The sequence below is a fragment of the Hylobates moloch genome, unplaced genomic scaffold, assembly GCF_009828535.3.
Source record: "Hylobates moloch isolate HMO894 unplaced genomic scaffold, HMol_V3 SCAFFOLD_4, whole genome shotgun sequence".
NCBI classification, from domain to species: Eukaryota; Metazoa; Chordata; class Mammalia; order Primates; family Hylobatidae; genus Hylobates; species Hylobates moloch.
In genome coordinates this window covers 121,219,724-121,243,362 of record NW_026652279.1, presented here as the reverse complement: position 1 = coordinate 121,243,362, position 23,639 = coordinate 121,219,724, and the positions used below count along the sequence as shown (strand labels likewise).

The 23,639-nt window shown below is 34.6% G+C and overlaps 1 protein-coding gene across 8 annotated transcripts in view; it reads left to right on the top strand.

Annotated features, from left to right (window-relative positions):
* Positions 1 to 23,639, top strand: part of DIAPH3 (diaphanous related formin 3) — a 502,965-nt gene that overhangs the window by 244,364 nt on the left and 234,962 nt on the right. For all 8 annotated transcript variants that reach the window (XM_032150983.2, XM_058437956.1, XM_058437951.1 and 5 more), the window contains 2 exons: positions 5,154 to 5,248; positions 9,576 to 9,677. In XM_032150983.2, coding sequence (XP_032006874.1) covers positions 5,154 to 5,248; positions 9,576 to 9,677 — 197 coding nt within the window. The remainder of the gene's footprint in view (positions 1 to 5,153; positions 5,249 to 9,575; positions 9,678 to 23,639) is intronic.

The window sequence follows — 23,639 nt, the reverse complement described above, 5'->3', positions numbered from 1 at the left end:
TCGGTTGTAATATCTTTTCATTTATGACTACATTTATTTGAGTTTTCTTAGTCTAAATAAACATTTGATTATTTTGTTTATTTTTTCCAAAAATCAACTTTTTGGTTGTTCTTTCTTTCTTTTTCTTTTTTTTTTTTTTTTTTGTTGTTGTTGTTTTGTTTTTGGTGTTTTCTAGTCTCCATTTCATTTATTTCTGCTTGGATCTTTAATATTTTCTTGCTTCTACTAATTTTGGGTTGAGTTTGTCTTGTTTTTCTAATTCCTCCAGGTGTAATGTTAGGTTGTTTGAGCTTTTTTTTTTTTTTTTTAGTGTAGACATTTATTTCTGTGAACTTCTCACTTAGATCTGATTTTGCTATATCCCATAAATTTTGGCATGTTGTGTTTCCCTTTTCAATTTTCTAAATAAAATTTTAAATTGAAGACTTTTAATTTCTTCATTGACTCATTGGTTATTTAGAAGCGTGTTGTTTAGTTTTCATGTATTTGAAAAGTTTTTGAATTTTCTTCTGTTACTGATTTCTAGTTTTATTCCATTGTGGTCAGAAAATATACTTGATATGATTCTAGTCTCCTTAAATTTGTTAAGACTTGTTTTGTGGCATAACATATGATCTGTCCTGGAGAATGTTCCATGTGCAGTTGAGAGAAGGATGTTTATTTTGATTTTGTTATATGAAATGTTCTGTAAATATCTGTTAGGTCCTTTTGGCCTAGAGTTCATTTTCTATTTCATGTTTGTTGATTTTCTGTCTAGATGACTGTTTTATTGCTGGAAATGAGGCATTGAAGTCTCCTAATATTATTGTATTGCAATGTATGTCTCCCTGTAGATCTATTTGCTTTGTATATTTAGATGCTTTGGTGTTGGATACAAATTATACACACACACACACACACACACACACACACACACACACACATATGTTTACAAGTGTTACATCCTTTTGCTGAATTGATCACTTTATTATGTAATATCCTTCTTTGTCTCCTTTTACATTTTTGGCTTAAAGTATATTTTATCTGATGTAAATATAGCTACTCTTATTCTCTTTCGGTTTTCATGTGCATGGAATATCTTTTTCTACCTTTACACTTGGTTTATATGTGTCTTTACTGGTGAAGTTAGTCTTCAGTAGTCAGCGTATAGTTGTAGTTTTGTTTTGTTTTCATTCAGCCACTCTGTCTTTTAATTTGAGAATTCAGTCCATTTAGATTCTAGATAATTATTGATAGTGAAGGACTTATAACTACCATTTTGTTGATTGTTTTCTAGTTGTTTTGTAGATCCTTTTTACTTTCTTCCTCTATTACAGTTTTCCTTTCTGGATAAGTGATTATTCTCTAATAGTATGTTTTGATTTTTTTGCTTTTGATTTGTAGTACATTTAGTATAGATTTTTGCTTTGTGGTTATGAGGCTAACTAAAAGACTTTTTATAGTTAAAACAGTTTATTTGAAACTGATAAATTTGATCACTTATAAAAAGTAAAACTACATGTTAATTTTACTCTTTCCTTCAATTTTGAATTTTTGATGTCACAACTCACATCTTTCCATATTGAATATTCCTTAACAATTTATTGTAGTTACTGTTAATTTTAATAGTTTTGTCCTCTGTTCTCCCTTTTAAAGATACAAGTGATTTACATACCACCATTACATTATTAGAATATTCAGAATTTGACTGTGTACTTACTTTTACTGGTGAGTTATACTTTCAGATGTTTTTATGTTTCTCATTATCATCCTTTTCTTTCAACTGGCAGAATTTCATTTAGCAATTTTTATAAGACAGAGCTGTTGATTGTGAACTTCCTTAGCTTCTGTTTGTCTGGGAAACTCTATCCTTGATTTCTGAAAAATAATTTTTTATGGTACAGTATTCTTAGAAGTTGTTTTTCTTCAGCACTTTGAATATGTCATCATATTTTCTCCTGGCATGTAAGGTTTCTGTTGAGAAGTCTGCTGTTAGGTATACTGGCACTCTCTTGTATGCTATTTTATTATTTTTTCTTGTTGCTTTCTGAATCCCCTCTTTGTCTTTGATCTTTGACAGTTTGATTATAATGTCATGGTGTAGTATTGGATTCAGTCATACTAGACACCTTTTACCTTCCCGTATCTGGATATTTATATCTTTTTGCAGGTTTGCAAAGTTTTCTGCTATTACTTATTAAAATAAGTTTTCTACAATGTTATCTACTCTCTCAAACCTCAATGACATGTTTTTGCTCTTTAATGCTGTCCCATAAATTTCACATTTTCTTCATTCCTTTTCATTCATTTTTCTTATTCTCTTACTGTATATTTTTAAATAAATTGTCTTTAAGTTTACAGATTTTTTCTTCTGCTTGATCAGTTCTACAGTTGATGCTCTCTACTGAATTTCTCATTTTGTACCTTGCATATTTTAGTATTTCTGTTTAATTTTTAAAAACTATTTTCTTTGTTAAAAAAATACTGATTTTTTTTGTATTTTCTTGAAGTTCACTGAACTGTCTTGAACCACAGTTTTGAATTCCTTGCCAGATGGTTCATACATGTCCATCTCTAGTGTACATCACTGGCAGCTGATTTTGTCCCTTTGGTGATGTCATGTTTCCCTGATTGTCTTTTTGCATTGTGGTCAAGTGTTGCTGTCTGCACGTTGAAGAAGTAGATATTTATTCCATTCTTCTCAGTGTGACTTTATTTTAGGTCATCTTTCAACAGTTAGTCTGTCTAGGGTTTTTGAGTAGACCATCTGGTATGAATTGCTGTTGTTGGTGCAGTGCTAGGGAGTGCCCTAAGCCTCGAAGTGCTTTGGGTGGTGCAGCCCAGGCTGGAAATTTTTGGCTCCCACAGCTGGCCCAGCATCAGGCTCGTTTTCGTGGTTTTTAATGTTTTTGCAGTCCTGGGTGGTTCCTGAAGCCCACGGCTTCTGTTGCCTGTTTGCCACTGAGTATTTTCTGTAAACGAAGGTCGCTGCAGTCATCTGTCAGTGATATAGGCCAGAACTCAAGTCTTTCTCAAAGGACCGTTGGATTCCTCTCTGGTACCAGTGTCAGTCTAGATGCTTAGATTGCAGATACCGGTCAGGAATCAGAGTCCATGAGCATTTTATGCTGGTAGATTTGTTGTTAGGGGCAAAGAGAAATTTCTATGTTCACTTCTCTCTCTTTTTTTCAAGTGGACAGTATCTCTCTCTCTCTCTCTCTTTTTTTTTCTCTGTGCTGCCTGATGTTGGGGGACAGGTGATTGATATGGGTGATGTAAAACATTCTTTACATAATCAATGTATCTTTTTTAGTATTAGTCTATAGCAGGTACTGTGATTTTTCACTTGTTTTCTTTCTTTTGAAGGTATTTTCTTTCACATGTGACTAGTTCAAATTCATGTTTCTGTGAGGGTGGAGAATTACTGGAGAGCCCTACTTCACCATCTTCAGTGATTATATTTTTTGCATGTTCTGTTGTCTACTATGGAGTTATCTTTTGTAATTTTATAAATCTCTACTTACTTTTTTTTTTTTTTTTTTTGAGACAGAGTCTTACTCTGTCGCCCAGGCTGGAGTGCAGTGGTGCAATCTTGGCTCACTGCAACCTCTGCCTCTTAGGTTCAAGCGGTACTCCTGCCTCAGCCTCCCGAGTAGCTGGGACTACAGGCACATGCCACCATACCTGGCTAATTTTTTTGTATTTTTAGTAGAGACGGAGTTTCCCCGTGTTAGCTAAGATGGTCTCGATCTGCTGACATCGTGATCTGCCTGCCTCTGCCTCCCAAAGTGCTGGGATTACAGGCGTGAGCCACCGCGCCTGGCCAAATCTCTATTTACTCTTATACCATTTATATATTTCATCTTGTTCTTGGGATATTAAGGATTATAGATATCTGTGAGTTTTATTGTAATGATTTCATATTTAAGACTTCTTGGGTTCAGAACTGTGTGTGTTCCTGATATGAACACAGATGGTGCCCTTGTTAATCTGTAGGTGATACATGATATTCTCACAAATCAGGAATACAACCTCAATAAAGAAAAGAAGCAGATCCTGTTTCCTGAGTTTTATAAAAAATAGTCATCCTTTGATATCAGAGGGATTTGTTCCAGGACCCCTGATGAATACCAAAATCCACAGATGTTCAAGTTCCTTATATTCTGCTTTTATATCCATGGTTTCTGTATCTTTAGATTCAACCTACTGTAGATTGAATTTGATCCACAGTTGGTCAGATTTGTGAATGTGAAACTCACAGATATGAGGTGCTGAACATAGTTTCTTTATCTAGAAATACACATACCAGATGACATAGAAATTCATTAAATAAAAAGAAAAATAATAGGCTATTGATTTGCAGGTGCTGAGTATGGTTAAGAAGTGACATCTTGAATGTAAAAACATAATAGTACAATAAGGGGTGAACTAGCAAAAGCATAGTATCTGTTGCTGTGAAAATATCCTTCTACTTCAATAACTTTTGAGAACATCATTATACTAGTTGATATAAGAGGCATCAAGAAAGATGTAAATAATGTTTAGAATTCTCAGTAATAACATACTATCTAGTACATTTGGATAATTTTCAGTGAGAATTTGTTTTCTAAAACTGGATATTTTAAGCTTTGGTTACATGTGAAGATTTTTCTAGCATACTGTTTACAATGTTTCTGAATAGTGAAGTGCTACTATTACTTGTAAAAGTGTTAATGTACTGCTTAGCAGTTTTCTTAAAATACTTTTTCCTGAACTCTTTCCTAAGGCTAGAAGAGATACAAGCAAATAACACATATGTTTAGACAAATATTACATGCATATACTGTGGTTTTCTCATTATTTTCATTACAATGTGATGTTTTTATAGTGTACCTTATTTCATTTTTTGTTATCACATGAAAATTGACATCATTTCTATGGTAGATAAATAACTGAGCATTTAAAAATCAACCTTGGATCCAGTGCAATAACCCAGGACTGTTGTTTAAACACTAGTTATAAAACTAGAGAAGAGTATAAAATGTGGTAATGAAGGTTTCCCCCATAATAATTACATTAAATATTTGAATTCTCTTGTTTTATGAATTTATTTTTGATTTTATAAATAGAACTACATCTGAAATACTTTTTTTAACCTTATTCATTATAAGCCTTTCTCTCTTTCTCCCTCTTAGCAATCTTCCTGAGCTCTTTTCGGGTGCCATATGAGGAAATCAGAATGATGATATTGGAAGTAGATGAAACACGGTTGGCAGAGTCTATGATTCAGGTAAACAAACAGGCACAGCTTAAATTTCAATATTTCACTGCAAGCTTCTCATTAAATAGAAATCTGTAAGTGAAGCAAAATTCTTCACCCAAATCATTCAACTGGAAAATCATTGCTGCATAATTAGTTTTAGCATAACTTCCGCATTGCCAGGAGAGAAAGCTGCATCTTCTCTTAACTGCACATGAAATATAATGCTATCAAATGATTACATTTTAAGTATTTTAAGTTATTGCTTCTGAAAAGCAAATTGTTTAATTTTACATTTTTGTTTTTGTTATACTTTAGATTATTAATGTTACTTAAAATTTGTTTCTATAGCCCTTTTAGAATGTGTTTTTCTTTGGCTTATGAAGATATTATTATGTGGTTTAGAAGATTGAGGGAGTTTTCATTTACAGTTACCTTTACTAACAATTCTTCTTTGAGTCATTTGGGCTCCTATGAGTATTAGAGATTGTTTACATAGTATTCTGAATTTATTCAGAAGGCTAGAAGATTTTTGTTAATGGTTTTTATTCATAGTATTTTCAAGTGAATACTAGCATCATGTCGAAGTTATTGCTGAGTTCCACTTAAGAAATCAATAATGTTTATCTTGATAAAATTTAAAGTTGGAGAATCAAAACACAAATTATATAGTGAAAGATTATCTTCAGCTTACCATCTTTTGTTCTGATAGCGGATATATTTAGGAAAATGATTACTTAGCAATAAAAAGAAACCAAATATTTATTAGTGCCAACAAGCAATTAAAATTATTTTGAACATTTTAACTAATCAATAAATGATATCTTTGGAAGTTGTTCTAAGTTTTGCCTGTCCTATCTTGTCTTCTAAATGTAGTGGTCATATAATTTCACTAGCGATTTGTGCTGTGAGTCGCTGAGACTCATAAACTACCTGATTCAGCTACTCTTATTTAAGCATTTTTTTCTCTTTCAGTTTCTTTTTAATGGATTTTCATCTTCGTTCATGTTGATTATGTGTGTGCCTTCTTGCTAGGAATAGATTCCACCTTCCTTAAATAAAATTTTTCTACTTAATACTTATTTGTATTTCTTATAATGAATTGGTTAAATATTTACAGAGTAGCTTTTAGCTTGATTACATGAATGTTTTAAATGAACACGTGGTTTTGTTATATAATAGAAAAGAGATGATTTGCTTTTTAAAATTCGTGTCCAAAGTACATTCAGCTCCATATATTTTGTAACGTATTAGTTTTTTATTTGTACTGTAACAATTCACCAAAAACTTATTTGCTTAAAATAATACAAATTTATTATCTTACATTCCTGTAAAACATAAGTCTGGTATTGGTCTTACTATGCTAACATCAAAGTATTGGAAGAATGGCCTGTGTTTCTTTTCGTAGGCTCTAGGGAAGAATCCGTTTGTATTTCCAGCTTTTCATGGTTGCTCATACTCTATGGCTTGTAGAACCATTCCTTCATCTTCCAAGCCAGCAATCTTGCATTCCTCGATTCCTTTGTCTCATAGTCACATCTCCCTCCAGCTCTATTGTTTTTTTCTTCCACTTTTAATTACTTTTTGATTACATTGGGTACATCCAAATAATTCAGGATAACCATGCTAAGGTCAGCTGATAGCAACTTTAATTCCATCTATAACCTAAATTCCCTTTGCCATGTAACTTAATATTTTCATGGGTTTTGGGGATTAGTCATGTACATCTTTAGGAATGGATGTCATTATTGTGCCTATCATACTTTCTAAATATAAAACCAGCCTTGGGTATTTCTAAAATGTAAAAATTTATTTTGAACTTATATAGGGTTTTAATATATTCATTAAAAAATAAGAATTTCTTGCTATTTGAACTCTTAATTTTAAAAGTATATTCCTCATTTTAATGTGAAGAATTCCTGTTTTGACCAGGGCATGGAAACAGAGCTTTATGTTGTAATAATCATGATTTTGGTTCTCTGTGTTCACTGTGATAGTTATATTTTGACATATTAAGTTACTTATTTATATATATGTCCAGGTCAGCAGTATGTCATTGTTTTGCCATTTTTCATGCCACTTTGCCACATCATTTTTTACCCATTTACCTTTGTTTGTCACATCAGTCATTTATTAATTCATTTTGCAAATACTTTATTTTATGCAACATGTCCAGGGCATTGTATTAGGCTCAATAATTTTTATTTTTTATTACTTTTGTTTCTTTTTGAGACAGAGTGAGACTCTGTCAACCAGGCTGGAGTGCAATGGTGCAATCTCAACTTACTGCAACCTCTGCCTCCCGGGTTCAAGCTATTCTTCTGCCTCAGCCACCTGAGTAGCTGGGATTTCAGGCGCCCGCCACCACGCCCAGCTAATTTTTGTATTTTTAGTAGAAATGGGGTTTCACCATGTTGGCCAGCTGGTCTTGAACTCTTGACCTCAAGTGATCTGCCCGCCTCGGCCTCTCAAAGTGCTGGATTATAGGCGTGAGCCACCGTGCCCAGCTGTATATTAGGCTCAATAAGAATTAGACTTGACCTTCTTGGAATTTATAATTTGACAAGGGAAATGACATTTACATACATAATTGTAAAGCAAGGTAAGCAAAGTTTTAAGATTGGTTTAGACCTGTAGAAGATGTTGAAGGAGTATGCTTTGTGAGTGTATGTGTTGAGGCAAGGGTATGTAAAGGTTGAATAGGTATAGATGTAGAATAGAGCAGAGGAGTTGCATGAAAAATGTAGTGAAGGGCAATTTTTTTGGCAGTAATAATACTGTGGGCTGTGAGGGAAGCTGGGCATGTGTGCATATGTGTGCAGAATTTAGCTGAACAGGAGCTTAAGATTTGCGAAGGGTATGGGTAATTTGTAAGGGGAGAGACAAAGAGAGGTTGGGACCATGCACTTAAAAATCACAATAGTATTTTTATGTTAGAATGTAAAATTAATGAAGTGAAAAAATTAAAAAATTCAGATGAAAGATGAAAATCTGATTATATATGAGATATTCAGGGGGATTTGATTGTCATCTAAAAGGATGCTAAAGAAATTCAGAGGCCTGAAATAATAAAATCTAACAATCCAGCTGTCAACTAGAATGGGTAAAAAGAAAATATAAATAACCATGTCTTTTGGTCTCAAGCAATTCCACTAAGAGAAATTTCTATTTATGTGGGGAAATCATATACTTTTATTTTTATTCAATTTGATAGTATTAATAGTGAATACTTTGTCTAGGGATGATCTTAAAATGCCGCTTTTTTGTTGTTTTGTTTTTGGCCAGTTAACCAAGTTTTTGTCCAAAGGTACACAGTGAGTCAATAACTTATTCTTTGATCTAATTGATTTTGATGTATAACATTTTCTAACAGTATTTTTAACTAATAACACCTTTGGGGAATTTCCCCCCATAAATATATATAGCATGATCTAGGCTTAATTATAGTTTGTATTCAACTTTGGGCTTGTACAGAATTTACTTATGCTGTAATTTGGAATTGTGAGCACCAACCACTCTTATTTTAATTTTAATATCAATGCACTAACTTCTTATAACACTATTATAGTTGATTGTATTTTGATACAGAGGATCAATATAGACTTTGTCCAAGGGATTGTTTAATCATTTAAGTTCTATCAGGAAGACATAGTCTTGTGTATTTCTTTAATCTTTCTTCAAGTAGTTCTGTTGTTTAAGTGTGTGGCTTACTTAAGTTTCTAAAGGACCTCTACATGCCTTTTATCTGCAAGGTATATCAATCATCATGTGTCTTCAACACCTTTTAAAATTTTCTTTCACATCAGAAAAGTTACTTTGTTTTAGAGACATCTTCAGTTTTTATTATTAAAACTGTAATCCTATTGGTAAATCTTGCAAGCACTGCCATTAAAATTCTCTTGATTTCTATTCTGTCCCTTCCCATGCCTTTTTGTAGCAATATGATGATTTCTTTTATCCCCCTGAGTGAAGTGTTAAAATATGTTTGGCTTTGCCTGAAATTTCTGACATTTAATTCCTTACAGCTGAAATGTAATGGATCACATTCATCCAGGTGAGAAAGCTGTTCCTTTGGTATAGGTTGAGTTCTCTTTCTCAATTATATAGCTAATCAAATAAACATTCAGTTTCAGTAGTGCTTGATTTGAATATATAATAACTCTGGGATAGAGAAATGGAAAATTGACTGTTTTCAAGATGCAGGGAATTTTGCTTAAGGCTTATTAGGAGGGAGGTTACCTAGAAATAAAACTGAAGATTAACTTCACTGGTTTTCTTTCAGTAGTTTTTAAATTATATTTTTAAAATTCAAGAAGTACATTTAGTGAAGATCTTTCCTTCTGGTTTTAATTTTTAGAACTTAATAAAGCATCTTCCTGATCAAGAGCAATTAAATTCGTTGTCTCAGTTCAAGAGTGAATATAACAACTTATGTGAACCTGAGCAGTTTGTTGTTGTGGTAAGTACCGAGTCTCAGAGAGGATTTTTATACCGTGCCAAACAAGAGAACCTGTCAACTGTTTTTATATCGTTAAATGTAAAAAAGCATGTGAGTAATCACATACATTTAATATCCATCTTACTTTTTTTAACTTAAGGATATTCATGTGAAATTATCTTGATTTAAAATATATATTGAAACTCTGGCATTAAGTGAAGTCCAAGGGGCTTTTGAAAAGTGTATGTATAATTTTTTTGGTCTCTATTTAATGTTAAAATGTAAAGTAAAAACTACTTCTTATGAATAGAGGTATATTTGTGATTTATTCTAGAGCTGTGTATTCCAACATATTGCAAGAGTAGCTTCGGTTTCTTGTTCTGATCACTTACTTGAATTCATCTCATAGTTTAGACTGAAATTATAAATATAGTATCTTTCTTGGCAATGAGGATGAAAAATGAATTCATTTTAGAAAATCTTTGAGGTACCTTGATAATCATCTTGCTTCAGCCTTTTATTTTATAGAAGCTGGGGTCTAAAGAGGTGAAAAGAATTTCCAATAGCATATATTAGTTGTATTACAACTTAAAATTTTAAGATTTTTATCAAGGTTGCTTTTCTGTGCTCTTTTCTCTTACCATTAAATTATTATTTTTAGGTTGGTTACACATTGTCATTATAACAATACTACAGTGTTGTTTCTCTAATAAGATTGTTTATTTTTTCCCTTTCATCTTCAGTTATATTAATAATCTCCGGGGCCAGGATGGAATTTTGTTTGACAGAATTTTAAAAATTCAGGTTGATTTACTTAATAGCTGTGCCTGCACCTCATATTTGGCATGTTGTAGACATTTGCTTTTACATTCCTTCCTATCTCTTCATAAACGCATTCCACTCCTCGCTACCACCAAAGTTAAAAAAAAAAACAAAAAACCTCCAAATAAACACAAAAGGAAAAAGCATGATTTTCCTTGTTCACAGTCTTATAATTTTTATTCTAAAACTTTTTTTTTTTTTTTTTTAAATACTTGAGACAGAATTTTGCTCTGTCGCCCAGGCTCGAGTGCAAGTGGTGCAATCTCGACTCACCAAAACCTGCGCCTCCCAGGTTCAAGCGATTCTCCTGCCTCAGCCTCCTGAGTAGCTGGGATTACAGGTGGCCAACACTACACAGCTATTTTTTTGTATTTTTAGTAGAGATAGGGTTTCACCATGTTGGCCAGGCTGGTCTCGAACTCCTGACCTCAGGTGATCCGCCTGCCTCCGCCTCCCAAAGTTCTGGGATTACAGGTGTAAGCCACCCCACCTGGCCTATTCTAAAACTTTTAAATTCATTGTCTTTAAGAAAACAAAAAATGTTTTTACTTTTTAATCCAATTCTTCAGGGTATTCTCTTCCCTGCCTGCCCTTTTTCTGTCTCCTTTCTCTTTTCTGTATTTCCTTGCTTGCTTGCTTTTCTATTATCTGGTCAGTTTGTCTAGTTGATACTCTATTTGCCATGTCTTCCATAAGAGAATAGGTGAATAAGGGAGAATTTGCATTACATTTTTAACCATGGACTATTTAGAGTGTTTGTTTTTACCTATGTTTTGACACTTGAATTAAAATAATATGTAAAATTACATTTTTGAAATATTTTCCACGTACATTAAATCTGATACCATGCAAGGTTATATGAAAATGTCTAACAAGTAGCTTTTTATGTTGCCTATCATTATAGTAAAGATTTAAAACTATTTCTGTGTTCTAGTGATTCAAGAAGACTGCTCAAATTTGCAGATATTTTCATTTTACTTAAAATAGCAAGTTATGCCTTGTTAAAAATTAAGAATTCACATCAAAGAGCTTTGATTTACAAAAAGTGTACTTTTAGGGATCAGCAGTTAAAACAAATGGATTCCCAGATACCAATGCTAGAGGTAATAGTTTTGATTTTAAGATGGTGATGGACCACTTCCCTTTCAGGACATGTCAACTCAAACTTAATCTGGAATGTACACATTCCATGCTGGGTCATACCTGAGTGCCAATGGAATATAATTTGGAAGGAATAATGCTGTTGAAAAACATCCTCTGTAGACAGTATGAATAATGCCTTAGTCATCTATTGATTATGACAATATACTCTTGAACAAATTGTTTTCAGTTCTGGTTTCTGTGGTACTAATATTTTAAAAGGTAATTGTATTGGTGGAAAAATCAGAATGAAAGTTGAGGAACAAAATGAAATATTTTTGGTTTTTTTTTTGTCAAATAGTAATGTTCTTAGATTTTACCTTTTTCCATTTCTGTTTTTCACCATTTCCAATCTGGCTGCTACTACTTCTCAACTTCTGCTCTCCAAGAAGAAGTGAGAAACCTGCTTAAATTTCCAAACAGTCCTTGATAATTAACCAAAAAAAAAAAAAAAAAAAAAAAAAATACCAGACAAAGAATGTTAGACAGTCTGGAATGTCTGAAATTTTCTGTACTCCTTTCTAGATTAAAAACTTTTGCTAACTTACTAAAGAATGATGTGTTTTCAGTTTATCAACATTATCAATAATACAGTAATTTGATGATTTTAAGAAATTGGTTATAATTACCAAGTGTATTTCTGTAAGACTTCCATAATAATGTTTCATTTTTAAAGTAACAAACTTTTTGAAGTGTTTGTATCAAAAATGGGCAATTAACTTGAAGTGAATAAAACTCCAGATTTCTATAAGACATCCTTGCCTTAAAAACATGTTTACTTCTTGATTTAGCCTAGATTTAAAGTACATTAGAAATGTACTAATAATCTTTACCTGAAAAATCATCACACAGTTAGATATAAGAAAAAGTCAAGAGTTTGGGATAGCGTTAGTGCTTTCCCAGCTCCAAATAGGACCAGAGCTTGACTTTCATTTGTTTTTCACTGTAGAAAAATTAGCTCTTAACTCTTTCATCTTTAGGTTTCGTAGACTGATGTTGTGATTTCTAGCATTTTCATTTGAACAAAAATTAGTTAAAATTCTACGGTTTTTACTTGCCACTAAGTTTAAGTTTTCTTTTATCCAGTTATGTGAATTCATTAATTTGATTCATATTAATTACAAATTTTTCCAAAAGGTTGTGTTTTATTTAAACTGATACTCAAACTTGAGACAGTAGATTAAATTCAGTCAAGTTGCTTGCATTATATAATCAACTTTAGTTCTCCATAAGAATTAGTTAAAAAACATAAGGTGTAGCTCCACCGGGACATTGATGTTTATGTTATTTTCTCTTTGATAGAAACGCAGGGTGTAAAAGTAACACATCTAAAATATTAGTAACCAATGTCAATTAAGGTCAATTAGCGTGTATCAGAAATAGTTTGTATACTGGAAATGTCTTACTCTTTTTTTTTTTTTGAGATGGAGTCTAGCTCTGTCACCAGGCTGGAGTACGGTGGCACGATCTCGGCTCACTGCAACCGCCTCCTGGGTTCCAGCGATTCTCCTGCCTCAGCTACCTTAGTAGCTGGAACTACAGGTGCACACCACCAAGCCCAGCCAATTTTTTGTATTTTTAGTAGACATGGGGTTTCACTATGTTGGCCAGGATGGTCTTGATCTCTTGACCTTGTGATCTGCCCACCTCGATCTCCCAAAGTGCTGGGATTACAGGTGTGAGCCACTGTGCCCGGCCATATGTCTTACTTTTATCATTGTATCACTTAGATACAGTTTTCCAGGGCTCTATATCCTGTAGAGTATGGTATACAAATTTACTATGGGAATTATGTCAATTTCTATTAAATTGTATATCCTTGAAACTTCTAACAACCATGTGATGTGCCTATTTTTTCACATTTTCTGTAATATAGACTTTCATGTTCATATTTATGTCTCTGTTGAAATTGGAAGCAAAATTATTTAATGTTGATATTACCTCTTTCTAATTAAGAGTCGTAAATGTATATGTATAGATGTGGATACTTTTTGTGGTACTCAGTTCTTGTTCATCTGTCACTTATATAGTAATTCAGAAACTTAAAAGTTACCTTCTTGAACTGATCTCCTTGTGGTTCTTGTCACTGGACATGCACTCATTTGGTCAGGATAGCTCTCAAGGTGTTCTAGAGCTGATTATCCATGAGTGGGGTAAAGTAGTGCTGGTAACGTGTGGTCGTAGGTTGGCTTGTACCTATTAGGATTGAAATCCAGTTATATGATTTCAAGGCCTTAGAGCTTAATTATATTATTGACTTTTTTTTTTGTAGATGATCATATATTTATATGTCCTGTGTTTTCTAGGAGAGTTTGCTATATGAAAAGTAACACATCAAAAATCCAATAAACTCTCATTTAATGCTAAAAGACTAAGGATCCTGGCCAAATGGTGTTTTAGAGGTGGTCTATCTCTGCATCTTTTTATAGTGGCTTGTAATGAATAAGGCCATTTACATGCTGTTTTTGTTGGTTTAGGTTCTGGGCAGAGGACACTGAATACTGACTGATATGCTTAATTCGAAATATTCTTTTCCCTGGACAGTCCAGGACAAAATTTTCTTGTGGAGAAATTGGTTTATATTTGAGAGGCAATAGTCTCCTCTTTTACTCAACTTAATTTTCTATCACTAGATTAACAAATGAAAATATACTTTGTCATTAATTGGAGTCATTGCTTGTGTCTCTTCTTGGATTCTTTCCATCCCTGTTTATCACCAACACCTTCTCGTCCATCTTTCCAAAATATTAGCTACTTAGCAAAGGTTGATTCCGGTGGGGTAGAGCCTGACTTTAGTTGTATGACTGCATTTCTTGTATTTGTAGGCTTTCTTTGATCAATAAGCTATTAGGTAAAATCACTGTGTTCACAGTGGCATGGTTTAACTGTGAGAAATGATTTATGTAAATATTCAGTGGGATCAGAAGATTAGCTGAAGTTTGGAAAGAGGCCTAAAAATTTGCAATTGAAGTTTGGTGTACTAGACTTTCTTTGATTAAAAATTCTAGGTTTTTGAGTGTTTGTCTCTACGTTATTTAATTCTGTTAAGCTTCCTGTTCTTCAAAGAAATCAAACATTTATAGGAAGATTGAATCGAACAAATGTCGTTTGTGTGCTGTATTTTGATCTACCACCATTTGGTGTCACTGTAGGGCAGGGCTTTTAAACTTTGTGCAGCCGAGGCCTTTTTAATGAAAAATGTTGTAGGAAATTCATGCATATCTCCCTGCGTTAAAAATCCCTCGCTTTAAAATACATCATATATTCTTATTGTAAAACATTCAAATAACATAAAAATCTTGAATACAATGTAGATGTCCCCTGTATCCCACTACCTCTTTTTGTTCCATACAAATGATCATTTTTAACAATCTGTTGGACTTCTAATTCCATTTCTATGTATTTACCAATGTATGCATGTTCATGTGAACATTTTAAAAAATCCATTGTTCTGAAACTTTTTGGCTGTGTCATATATTTTGAATATGTTTTTTCATGTTGTACTGTTTTTAAATTATTGCATTTTATTTCATAGCCCATATTATGATTTTTCCTTTTAATCATTCTCTTAATGAAGGACACTTAGTTGTAGTTTCTCTCCTTGCCTCAGGTTTTTAAAAAAATAATTCTGTATTCATCTTTGTGTATGTATTTGAAGGCAGTGCGTTAGTATTGCACATTGTCTGGGTTTAAATTCTAGCTGTACCTCTTCCTAGCTATATGATCTTTGGAAGTTACTCATTTTTTTATACCTCCGTTTTCTTATTTATGAAGTAGGACTATATTAGTTTCCTGTTGCTGCTATAACAAATTACCACAAACTTGGTGGCTTAAAACAACACAAGTTTATGATCTTACAATTCTGGAGATCAATAGTCCAAAATGGTTCAGCTTGGGTGCATTCCTTCTGAGGGCTCTAGGGGAAAAATTTATTTCCTTGCTTTTTCCAGCTTTGAGAGCTGCTTGCATTCCTTGGCTCATGGTTCAGCATTGCTCTGACTTCTATTTTTGTCATCACAACCCCTTCTCTGACCCTCCTGCTTCCCTCTTATAAGGACCTTGTGATTATATAGGGCCTTCCTGGATAATCCAAGATAATCTTCCCCATCTCAAGATCCTTAATGACATCTGCAAAGTCCCTTTTGCTATGTAAGGCAACACATTCAAAAGTTTCGGGTATTAGGACATGGATATCTTTGAGGAACGGTTATTTTGCCTATAACAGGGACAATAATAGTGCCTACCTACATTGTATTGTTCTGAGTATTAAATAAATTGAGAGTGAAGAGGTGTAAATCATCTCACAATCATAGTTAGTCTTTGAATTGCTAAATTGAAAAGCCTTTTTAATCTTGCTAGTTACTGTCAAATTGTCCTTCCAGAAAGCATGTGAACTTACACTTTTTTTTTTTTTGAGGCAGAGTCTTGCTCTGTCGCCCAGGCTGGAGTGCAGTGGCACGATCTTGACTCACTGGAAGCTCCGCCTCCCGGGTTCACGCCATTCTCCTGCCTCAGCCTCCCGAGTAGCTGGGACTAGAGGCTCCCGCCACCATGCCCGGCTAAATTTTTTGTATTTTTAGTAGAGACGGGGTTTCACCATGTTAGCCAGGATGATCTCTATCTCCTGACCTCGTGATCTGCCCATCTCGGCCTCCCAAACTGCTGGGATTACAGGCATGAGTCACCGTGCCTGGCTAAACTTACACTTTTATGAATAATGTAAGTGAGGATTCTTTTCCTTGCATAATCACTAATATTGTTTTTCTTTTTTAGTTGGTGACTTTTACTTTTTTACTTATTTCATATTTTTTTATTTACTTATTTACTTTTTTACTTATTTCATATTTCCTGGTTATTAAATGAATTTAGTATTTCCTGGTTATTAAATTTAATATTTCCTGGTTATTAAAAAAATTATTTACTTACCTTTTTACTTATTTCATATTTCCTGGTTATTAAATGAGATTGAAGCAGTTATGTATTTATTGGTTGTTTATATTTTTTCTTAGAATTGCCTATTAATATTGTTTATTTTCCTATTTTATTGCCTTATAGCTTGTAAGAGCTCCTTATATATTCTATAGCGCTACTCTTGTAAATATTTGCCGTTTTTCTCACTGCCTCTTGTCTTTTTATTTTTATTTATGACGTCTGCTGTATCTTGCATCTTTGAAGTTTGGTTTTAAAAGTGAATTAAAATAAAGAAGATCTGTATAACTCAATGATAGAGATGTGTTATTTTAGGGACACATTGGTCCTTTGTACATGATAGGTGCATGGAAAATAGCAGTTGGTTAATTCTTTAATTTGATTAAATAGAGGATCTTATAAAGATGTAAAATTGAGAATGAAATGCCCCTAAATATGTTTCACTGACTCTAAATTCCTTCAGTTGCTCCCCGAGACTTTCACACTGACCCAAAATTCTTAGAATAGCATTAAAACTTTTTAGAAAAGTATCATTTAGGTAAACTGACACAATAAATGGCATATATTTAAAGTATAGCAGTTGATTAATTTTGACATATGAAACCATCCATGAAATGATTACAACAATCAAGATAATGAACATACCCGTTACCCCTAAATGTTTCCTCAGGCTCATCTATAATCCCGTCCTTCCCACCCGGCATTACGTCTTTAAATGAAGCAGTTCCTACCATTCCCCTTCTACCTCCTATCTTACTTTTTTCTCTCCGCGTCATCATTGCTAGACAATTTGTTGAGCTCTAAAAGCATCATGCTCAAGCCTGTCAATATTCTGCCTTTCCCTTCTTTCCCCTTTGAGGAAGCCGCTTTGGGGAGCTTTCCCTAACACTTCATTCTATACAAAATTCTGTATCTTTCCTCTTTGTTACCATAGAACTCTGTGCATATCTCTAAATGGCTTGTATTATACTGGAATATAAGTGTTATTTTACAAGTCACAGTCTTCATTTATGCTCTGAACTTTTTGACAGGCTAGAGTGTATTGTGCTCATCTTTCTATTCCCAGCACATGGCACATCTACTGACACATAGTGCCACATAACATATACATATATGTTAAGTGAATGTATGAAATAAGGAAGAGATGAACAGAAAGGATGGAAAAAATATAGCAAGAACAATAAAATGAAAACAGTGTTTTTAAAAATCATGTTGAGTATTTTTGATTTTTTTGTTAAAAATGAATCTGTAGATGATTTCTCTATGAGTGAAAATGGGTTAATTCAAAAGTAGACCAAGAAATCAATAACTTGGTGCATAATTCACACTTTTTTTTTTTTAAAGAATAGAACTTAAACCCTAAGTGATCTTGCCATTTAACTTGTAGGTTTGTCTAGTACAACATCTTAGATTGAACGTTTTCCTGATTTTTAACTCAGAAGGCCATGTTGTTTTGAGTATGACTACTCATGGTACTCTATCCAATACTTGTTTTAGTACTTAGTGGTTTTATTTCATAAAAGATTTTGAGGAAATTGTGATTTGATTTAAGAATCATGGCTTATTGAAACACTTGTAAAAAACATTGACCAAGATAGGTGAGAACCTGAAAGGATATCTCCACCAAACCAACATTTTCCCAGACTAAATATCTCCAGGTCTTTCTTGCATTCCTTAGGTGTTGAATATTTCAAAGCTTTGCAAATGTCCAGATACAAAATCAATCATGTTTCCCAGAGTTCAATCTCCTAACAAAAGACACACAGTTACTCTGATATAAATTTTTTCAAGAACCCATTTTGGTTTCTTGTAATTACTACTTCCTTTTCTCTTTAATAATTCATCTTTGATCTTGTCTGTCAATTACATAAGTTGTGTCAGTCTGAAATTGGCAGAATCTACTGTCTTCTCTTCCTGGAAAAGAGAAGTTCCATTCATCCACTGCTACTGCTTTGTCCAGTTGTCCAAGGTCCCTCAAGTTCCATGGTGCTTTAGGCGGTTATTTGGTAATATTGTCTGGAAATCTTTCATTACACAGTGAGAACATTTGTTTGAAATAATAAACTATTATTTCATAAGTATATTTCTAGCTATTTTAAATCTTAGATGTATGCATCTCTTAAGATAAGCATTCAGTCATTGTTTTTCTTGTCACTTTATTTTTACTTTTATTTTTTGGAGACAGTTTCACTTCATTGCCCAGGCTGAAGTGCAGTGGCACGATCTTGGCTCACTGCATCCTCTGCCTCCCCAGTTCATGCGATTCTCATGCCTCAGCCACCCGAGTAGCTAGGATTACAGGTGTGCGCCGCCATGCTTGGCTAAATTTATTGAATTTTTAGTAGAGATGGGGTTTCACCACATTGGCCAGGCTTGTCTTGAACTCCTGACCTCAAGGGATCTGCCTGCCTTGGCCTCCCAAAGTGCTAGGACTATAAAGAAACACCTGACACTGGGTAATTTATAAAGAAAACAAGTTTAATTGGCTTACGGTTCTGCAAGCTGCACAGGAAGCATGGCAACATCAGATTCTCGGAAAGCCTCAGGAAACTTATGATCATGGTGGAAGGTGTAGGGGAAACAGGCACTTCTTACATGGCCAGAGAAGGAGTAAGGTGGGAGGGGGGTGCAACACACTTTTGAACAGCTGGATCTCCTGAGAACTCTTATCACAAGAACAGCACCAAAGGGGGAAATCCACCCCCATGATCCAGTCACCTCCCACCAGGCCTCACCTCTAACATTGGGGATTACAATTTGACTTGAGATTTGGATGGGGGCTCAAATCCAAACCATATCAACCATACACAGTTTTTCTTTACATGTTTAACAGTCAAAATAATGTGTTATTGATTCATTGATTTAACCAAATATACTGACATTCATGGAAAATTAGAGGCTTTTTAATGGTGAAACTTAACATTGCTTTTACTGCTGATAGGCTGGGTATACTTAAGAACTTTGTACGTTTTTATTTGCACTCTCATTAGATGATTCGGGTGGCTGAGGCATGAGAATTGCATGAACTGGGGAGGCAGAGGGTGCAGTGAGCCAAGATCGTGCCACTGCACTTCAGCCTGGGGAATGCCTCCTGGTAGCAACTATTCCAGTAGTGTATGTTTCAGTCTTAGGATGTTTCAGGGACTTGGATTTTGTTGGAGAAACTTAGACTTCGAGTTTGTTTTGGTAGACTGTACCATTGTCTGATAAATTTTCTTAGAATACTTTGTCTCCTTGATTCAGCAATAATTTATTCATTTTCTGACAGATATTTATTGAACACCTACTGTGTGCTAAGTATTGCTGCAGACTCTGAGTTAAATGTGATGATCCTTCTCTTAGTCCCTATTTGTCATATATTTTCATTGGGGATGGTAACAATATATGCATAAATAATAATGTAATATCAGATAGTAGTGAATGCTCTGCAGGAAGTGGTAGGATGAGTGTGTTTGTGTGTGCAATTTGTGTGGTTAGGAAGGACTTTCTGAAGAGATAAGAGTTGAGCAGAAGCCTGAGTGACTTTAGTTAGAGGTGTGGATATCTCAAGGAAGCATGTTATAGACGGAAGAGACCACAAACAGCAAGGCCTTGAGGGGTAAGTGAGTTTGGCTATGTGAGGGCAGTGGCTGTGGCAGAGTGAAGGTGGGAGATGGTGTAAAGAGGCCACTAGGGCCTTGACCATGCATGGCCTTGCAGCCATAGTGTGACAATTATGGATTTTATTTTAAGAAAGCTGTTAGTGAGTTATTAACAAAGGGGTGAAATGATCAGACTGATGCCGTAGAAGTGTTATGCTGGCAGCTATGTGGAGAAACAGGTAGTATGGTGAGGTGAGGAATATAATTAAAGCCAGTGACTGGTTAACAAGCTATTTCAATTATCTCATTATTAATGTGTGAATTAGTGGTAGCTTGACAGGCTTAGCAGCATTGTCATTGGTGAAAAGTAGATTCTAGATGATTTTGAAAATAGTGAAGTAGAGTTTCTGACAGATTGGATTTGGGGTATAGGAGGAATCATGAATAACTCCAGGTTCTTAGGCTGTAAAATTAGATAAGAGTTCCCATTTATAGAGATGAGGGAAATTCTGCAAGAGAAGCAGATTATGGAAGGGAAGATAACTAAGTGTCTGTTGACCTCTAAGTGGACATATGAAGCATGCATTTGGGGGTATAAGCTAGGAGTTCAGGGATGGAGGTATAAATTTGGAAGCCAGTAGCATGCAGGTCACATACAAAGCTATAGGAGTGGATGAGATCACTGAGGGAGTGAATTAGAAATGTAACACAGGAGGCAGTGAAGGGCAAGGTGAAATATGCAAACCTTACTATTTTTCTCAGTCTTCTCCCTGGAGAGGGGCACATCATCAGCAAGGTTTTGTTTGTTTTTGCTGCTGGTTATCACCTCTCAAAGGACAATTGCAATCCCTTACCTAGGGAATTGTACAAGGTGATTTTATAATATAACACTATTGCAGTTTGTTTCAAAACCTAACCATGAGTTGGGGTGAGAGGGATATTTGGCATTTGTAGGGTATATAATCCATCAGGGACATTTAGAAAGAAGCTAGTGGTCATGACAATGTGTGTCTGTGCAGTGAAAGAAAAAAAACTTTTTGCCTCCAGACCTTGCTCTCATATGGAAGAAAATGGAATAATCTCTAATACATCATGATAATAAATATATAGTTCCTATATTATGAACTAAGATAAAGTTAAAATGCCAGAAGTGTGTAGGCATATTCCTTGATAAAATAACTCTCATTTAATCAAGGGATTGAGTTCATTTAGTTCAAATCTCCATCAAAATAGTAATATCAAATCCTGCCATTACAGGGAAAAAATCACTCACATGCTACCAATTGTGTTCTCTGTAGAGTGGGAGGATAAGTGGAATTGAGCTCTGAATGAATTCTCTTATGAGCTTTTGTTACTCTTGTTCCCTTGAAATTAGTAGAATGTCAGCTATATTAAATAACTCTGCAATTCTTTAATTTATTAGAACTAATAAAAACACAGCATGATCAGAATAATATGCTATTTCCTTGAGCTGCTAATACTTGTTTCTCAAAAAGTTTGAAATTTCAACTGTGACTTATATTGATCTCTCTTCTTTTTAACTGATGGCAAAAGGTACAAAATTTTGCTTGTGTTTTATATCACATGCATGTAAAATTTGTGAAAGAATTTGATATAGCATCTCAAGTTATATTTAACACAGTCTATTCTTAACACAACAGCCAACGACTTCAGTCACATAATGTTCTGTTTTACCTATAACCCTACAATGACTTCCCACCTCAGAGGAAAGTCCAGAATTCTTGTAGTTGTCTACAAGGCTCTACATAATTTGTCCCAGCCTTGGTATTTCTTACCTCATCTTCTACCATTCCCCCTGGCTAAGGCAACTTTAATCATATGGCTTCTATACTGTTTCCTAAACATGCCAATCACATTCTTGAGAATTTCTCACTTGTACCTTGCCTTGTCCAGTTATTCAAATGGCTTGTTCTCTCATTTCTTTCTGGTCTTTTTTCATAGGTCCTTTGTGGAAGTCTTCTCAATGCACCTTCTTTGAAATTGCATAATCAGTTGCTCAAAATACTTCTTTTCCTCTTGTATTAGTCAGGGTTCTCTAGAGGCACAGGAGTAATAGGATAGATGTATATATGAAAGGGAGTTTATTAAGCAGTTTTGACTCGCAGGATCACAAGATGAAGTCCCACAATAGGCTATCTGCAAGCTGAGGAGTAAGGAAGCCAGTGGGAGTCCCAAAGCCTCGAAAGTAGGGAAGCTGGCACTGCAGCCTTTAGTCTGTGACCGAAGCCCAAGAGCCTCTGGCAAACCTCTGGTGCAGTCCAAGAGTCCAAAAGCTGAAGAACTTGGAGTCTGATGTTTGAGGGCAGGAAGCATCCAGCATGGGAGAAAGATGGAGGCCAGAAGACTTACTCAGTCTAGTCCTTCCATGTTCCTCTGCCTACTTTTATCCTAGCCATGCTAGCAGCTGATTAGATTGTGCCCACCTAGATTGAGAGTGGGTCTGCCTCTCCTAGTCCACCTACTCAAATGTTAATCTTCTCCTTTGGCAACACCCTTAAGACATACCCAGGAACAATACTTTGCATCCTTCAATCCAAACAAGTTGACACTCAATATTAACCATTACACCTCTTTACTGCATTATTTTTCTCGCTAGTACTCATCGGCTTCTCATTTACTGTATTATGCTCTGTCCACTAACCTAGTTAGCCTGCCATAAGTATCTGTGGTGGCAGGAATCATTCTCTCAGGTATTCACTGGTGAATTCCTAACGCCTCAAACAATATATGGTATTATACAATAAATATTGGTGAATGAATAAGTAAATTTCCCTCAGATGCTTTATTTATTTTAAATATGAAAAACTAAAATCATTTAGCTCTGGGCTTATTGAGGCTTGCCTGGCAATATGTTCTTAGTATTGAGACTTGAATCTGGGTTAAAACAACTTTGTCTAAGTATTTCAGAAACCTTCAACTGTCCTTCCTTGTGTTTCTAATCTGATTGTGAAGACCTGGGTTTGAATTCTGAATTTACCACATCTAGTTATGAAACGCTGTATGAGTTTCTTACTATCTTTCAATTTCATTTCCTTTATTTATAAAATATATGTGAATACAGAACCTGCCTCACAGAGTTGTGGTGAGATTAGGAGAACATGCATGTGTATAGTGTATAGTGGATAGCAAATGCCTAATTATGTTAGCTGCTGTTATCATCATTCTCTTTTTTTTTTCTTTTTTCTTTTTTTTTTTTTTTTTTTTTTGAGGCAGAGTCTCACTCTGTCACTCAGGCTGGAGTGCAGTGGTGCAATCTCAGCTCACTGCAGCCTCTGCCTCCCCAGGTTCAAATGATTCTCCTGCCTCAGCCTCCCGAGTAACTAGGATTACAGGCATGTGCCACCATGCCTGGCTAATTTTTTTCTATTTTTAGTAGAGATGGAGTTTCAACATGTTGGCCAGGCTGGTCTCGAACTCCTGACTTCAAGTGATCTACCTGCCTTGGCCTCCCAAAGTGCTGGAGTTACAGGTGTGAGCCACCATGCCCAGC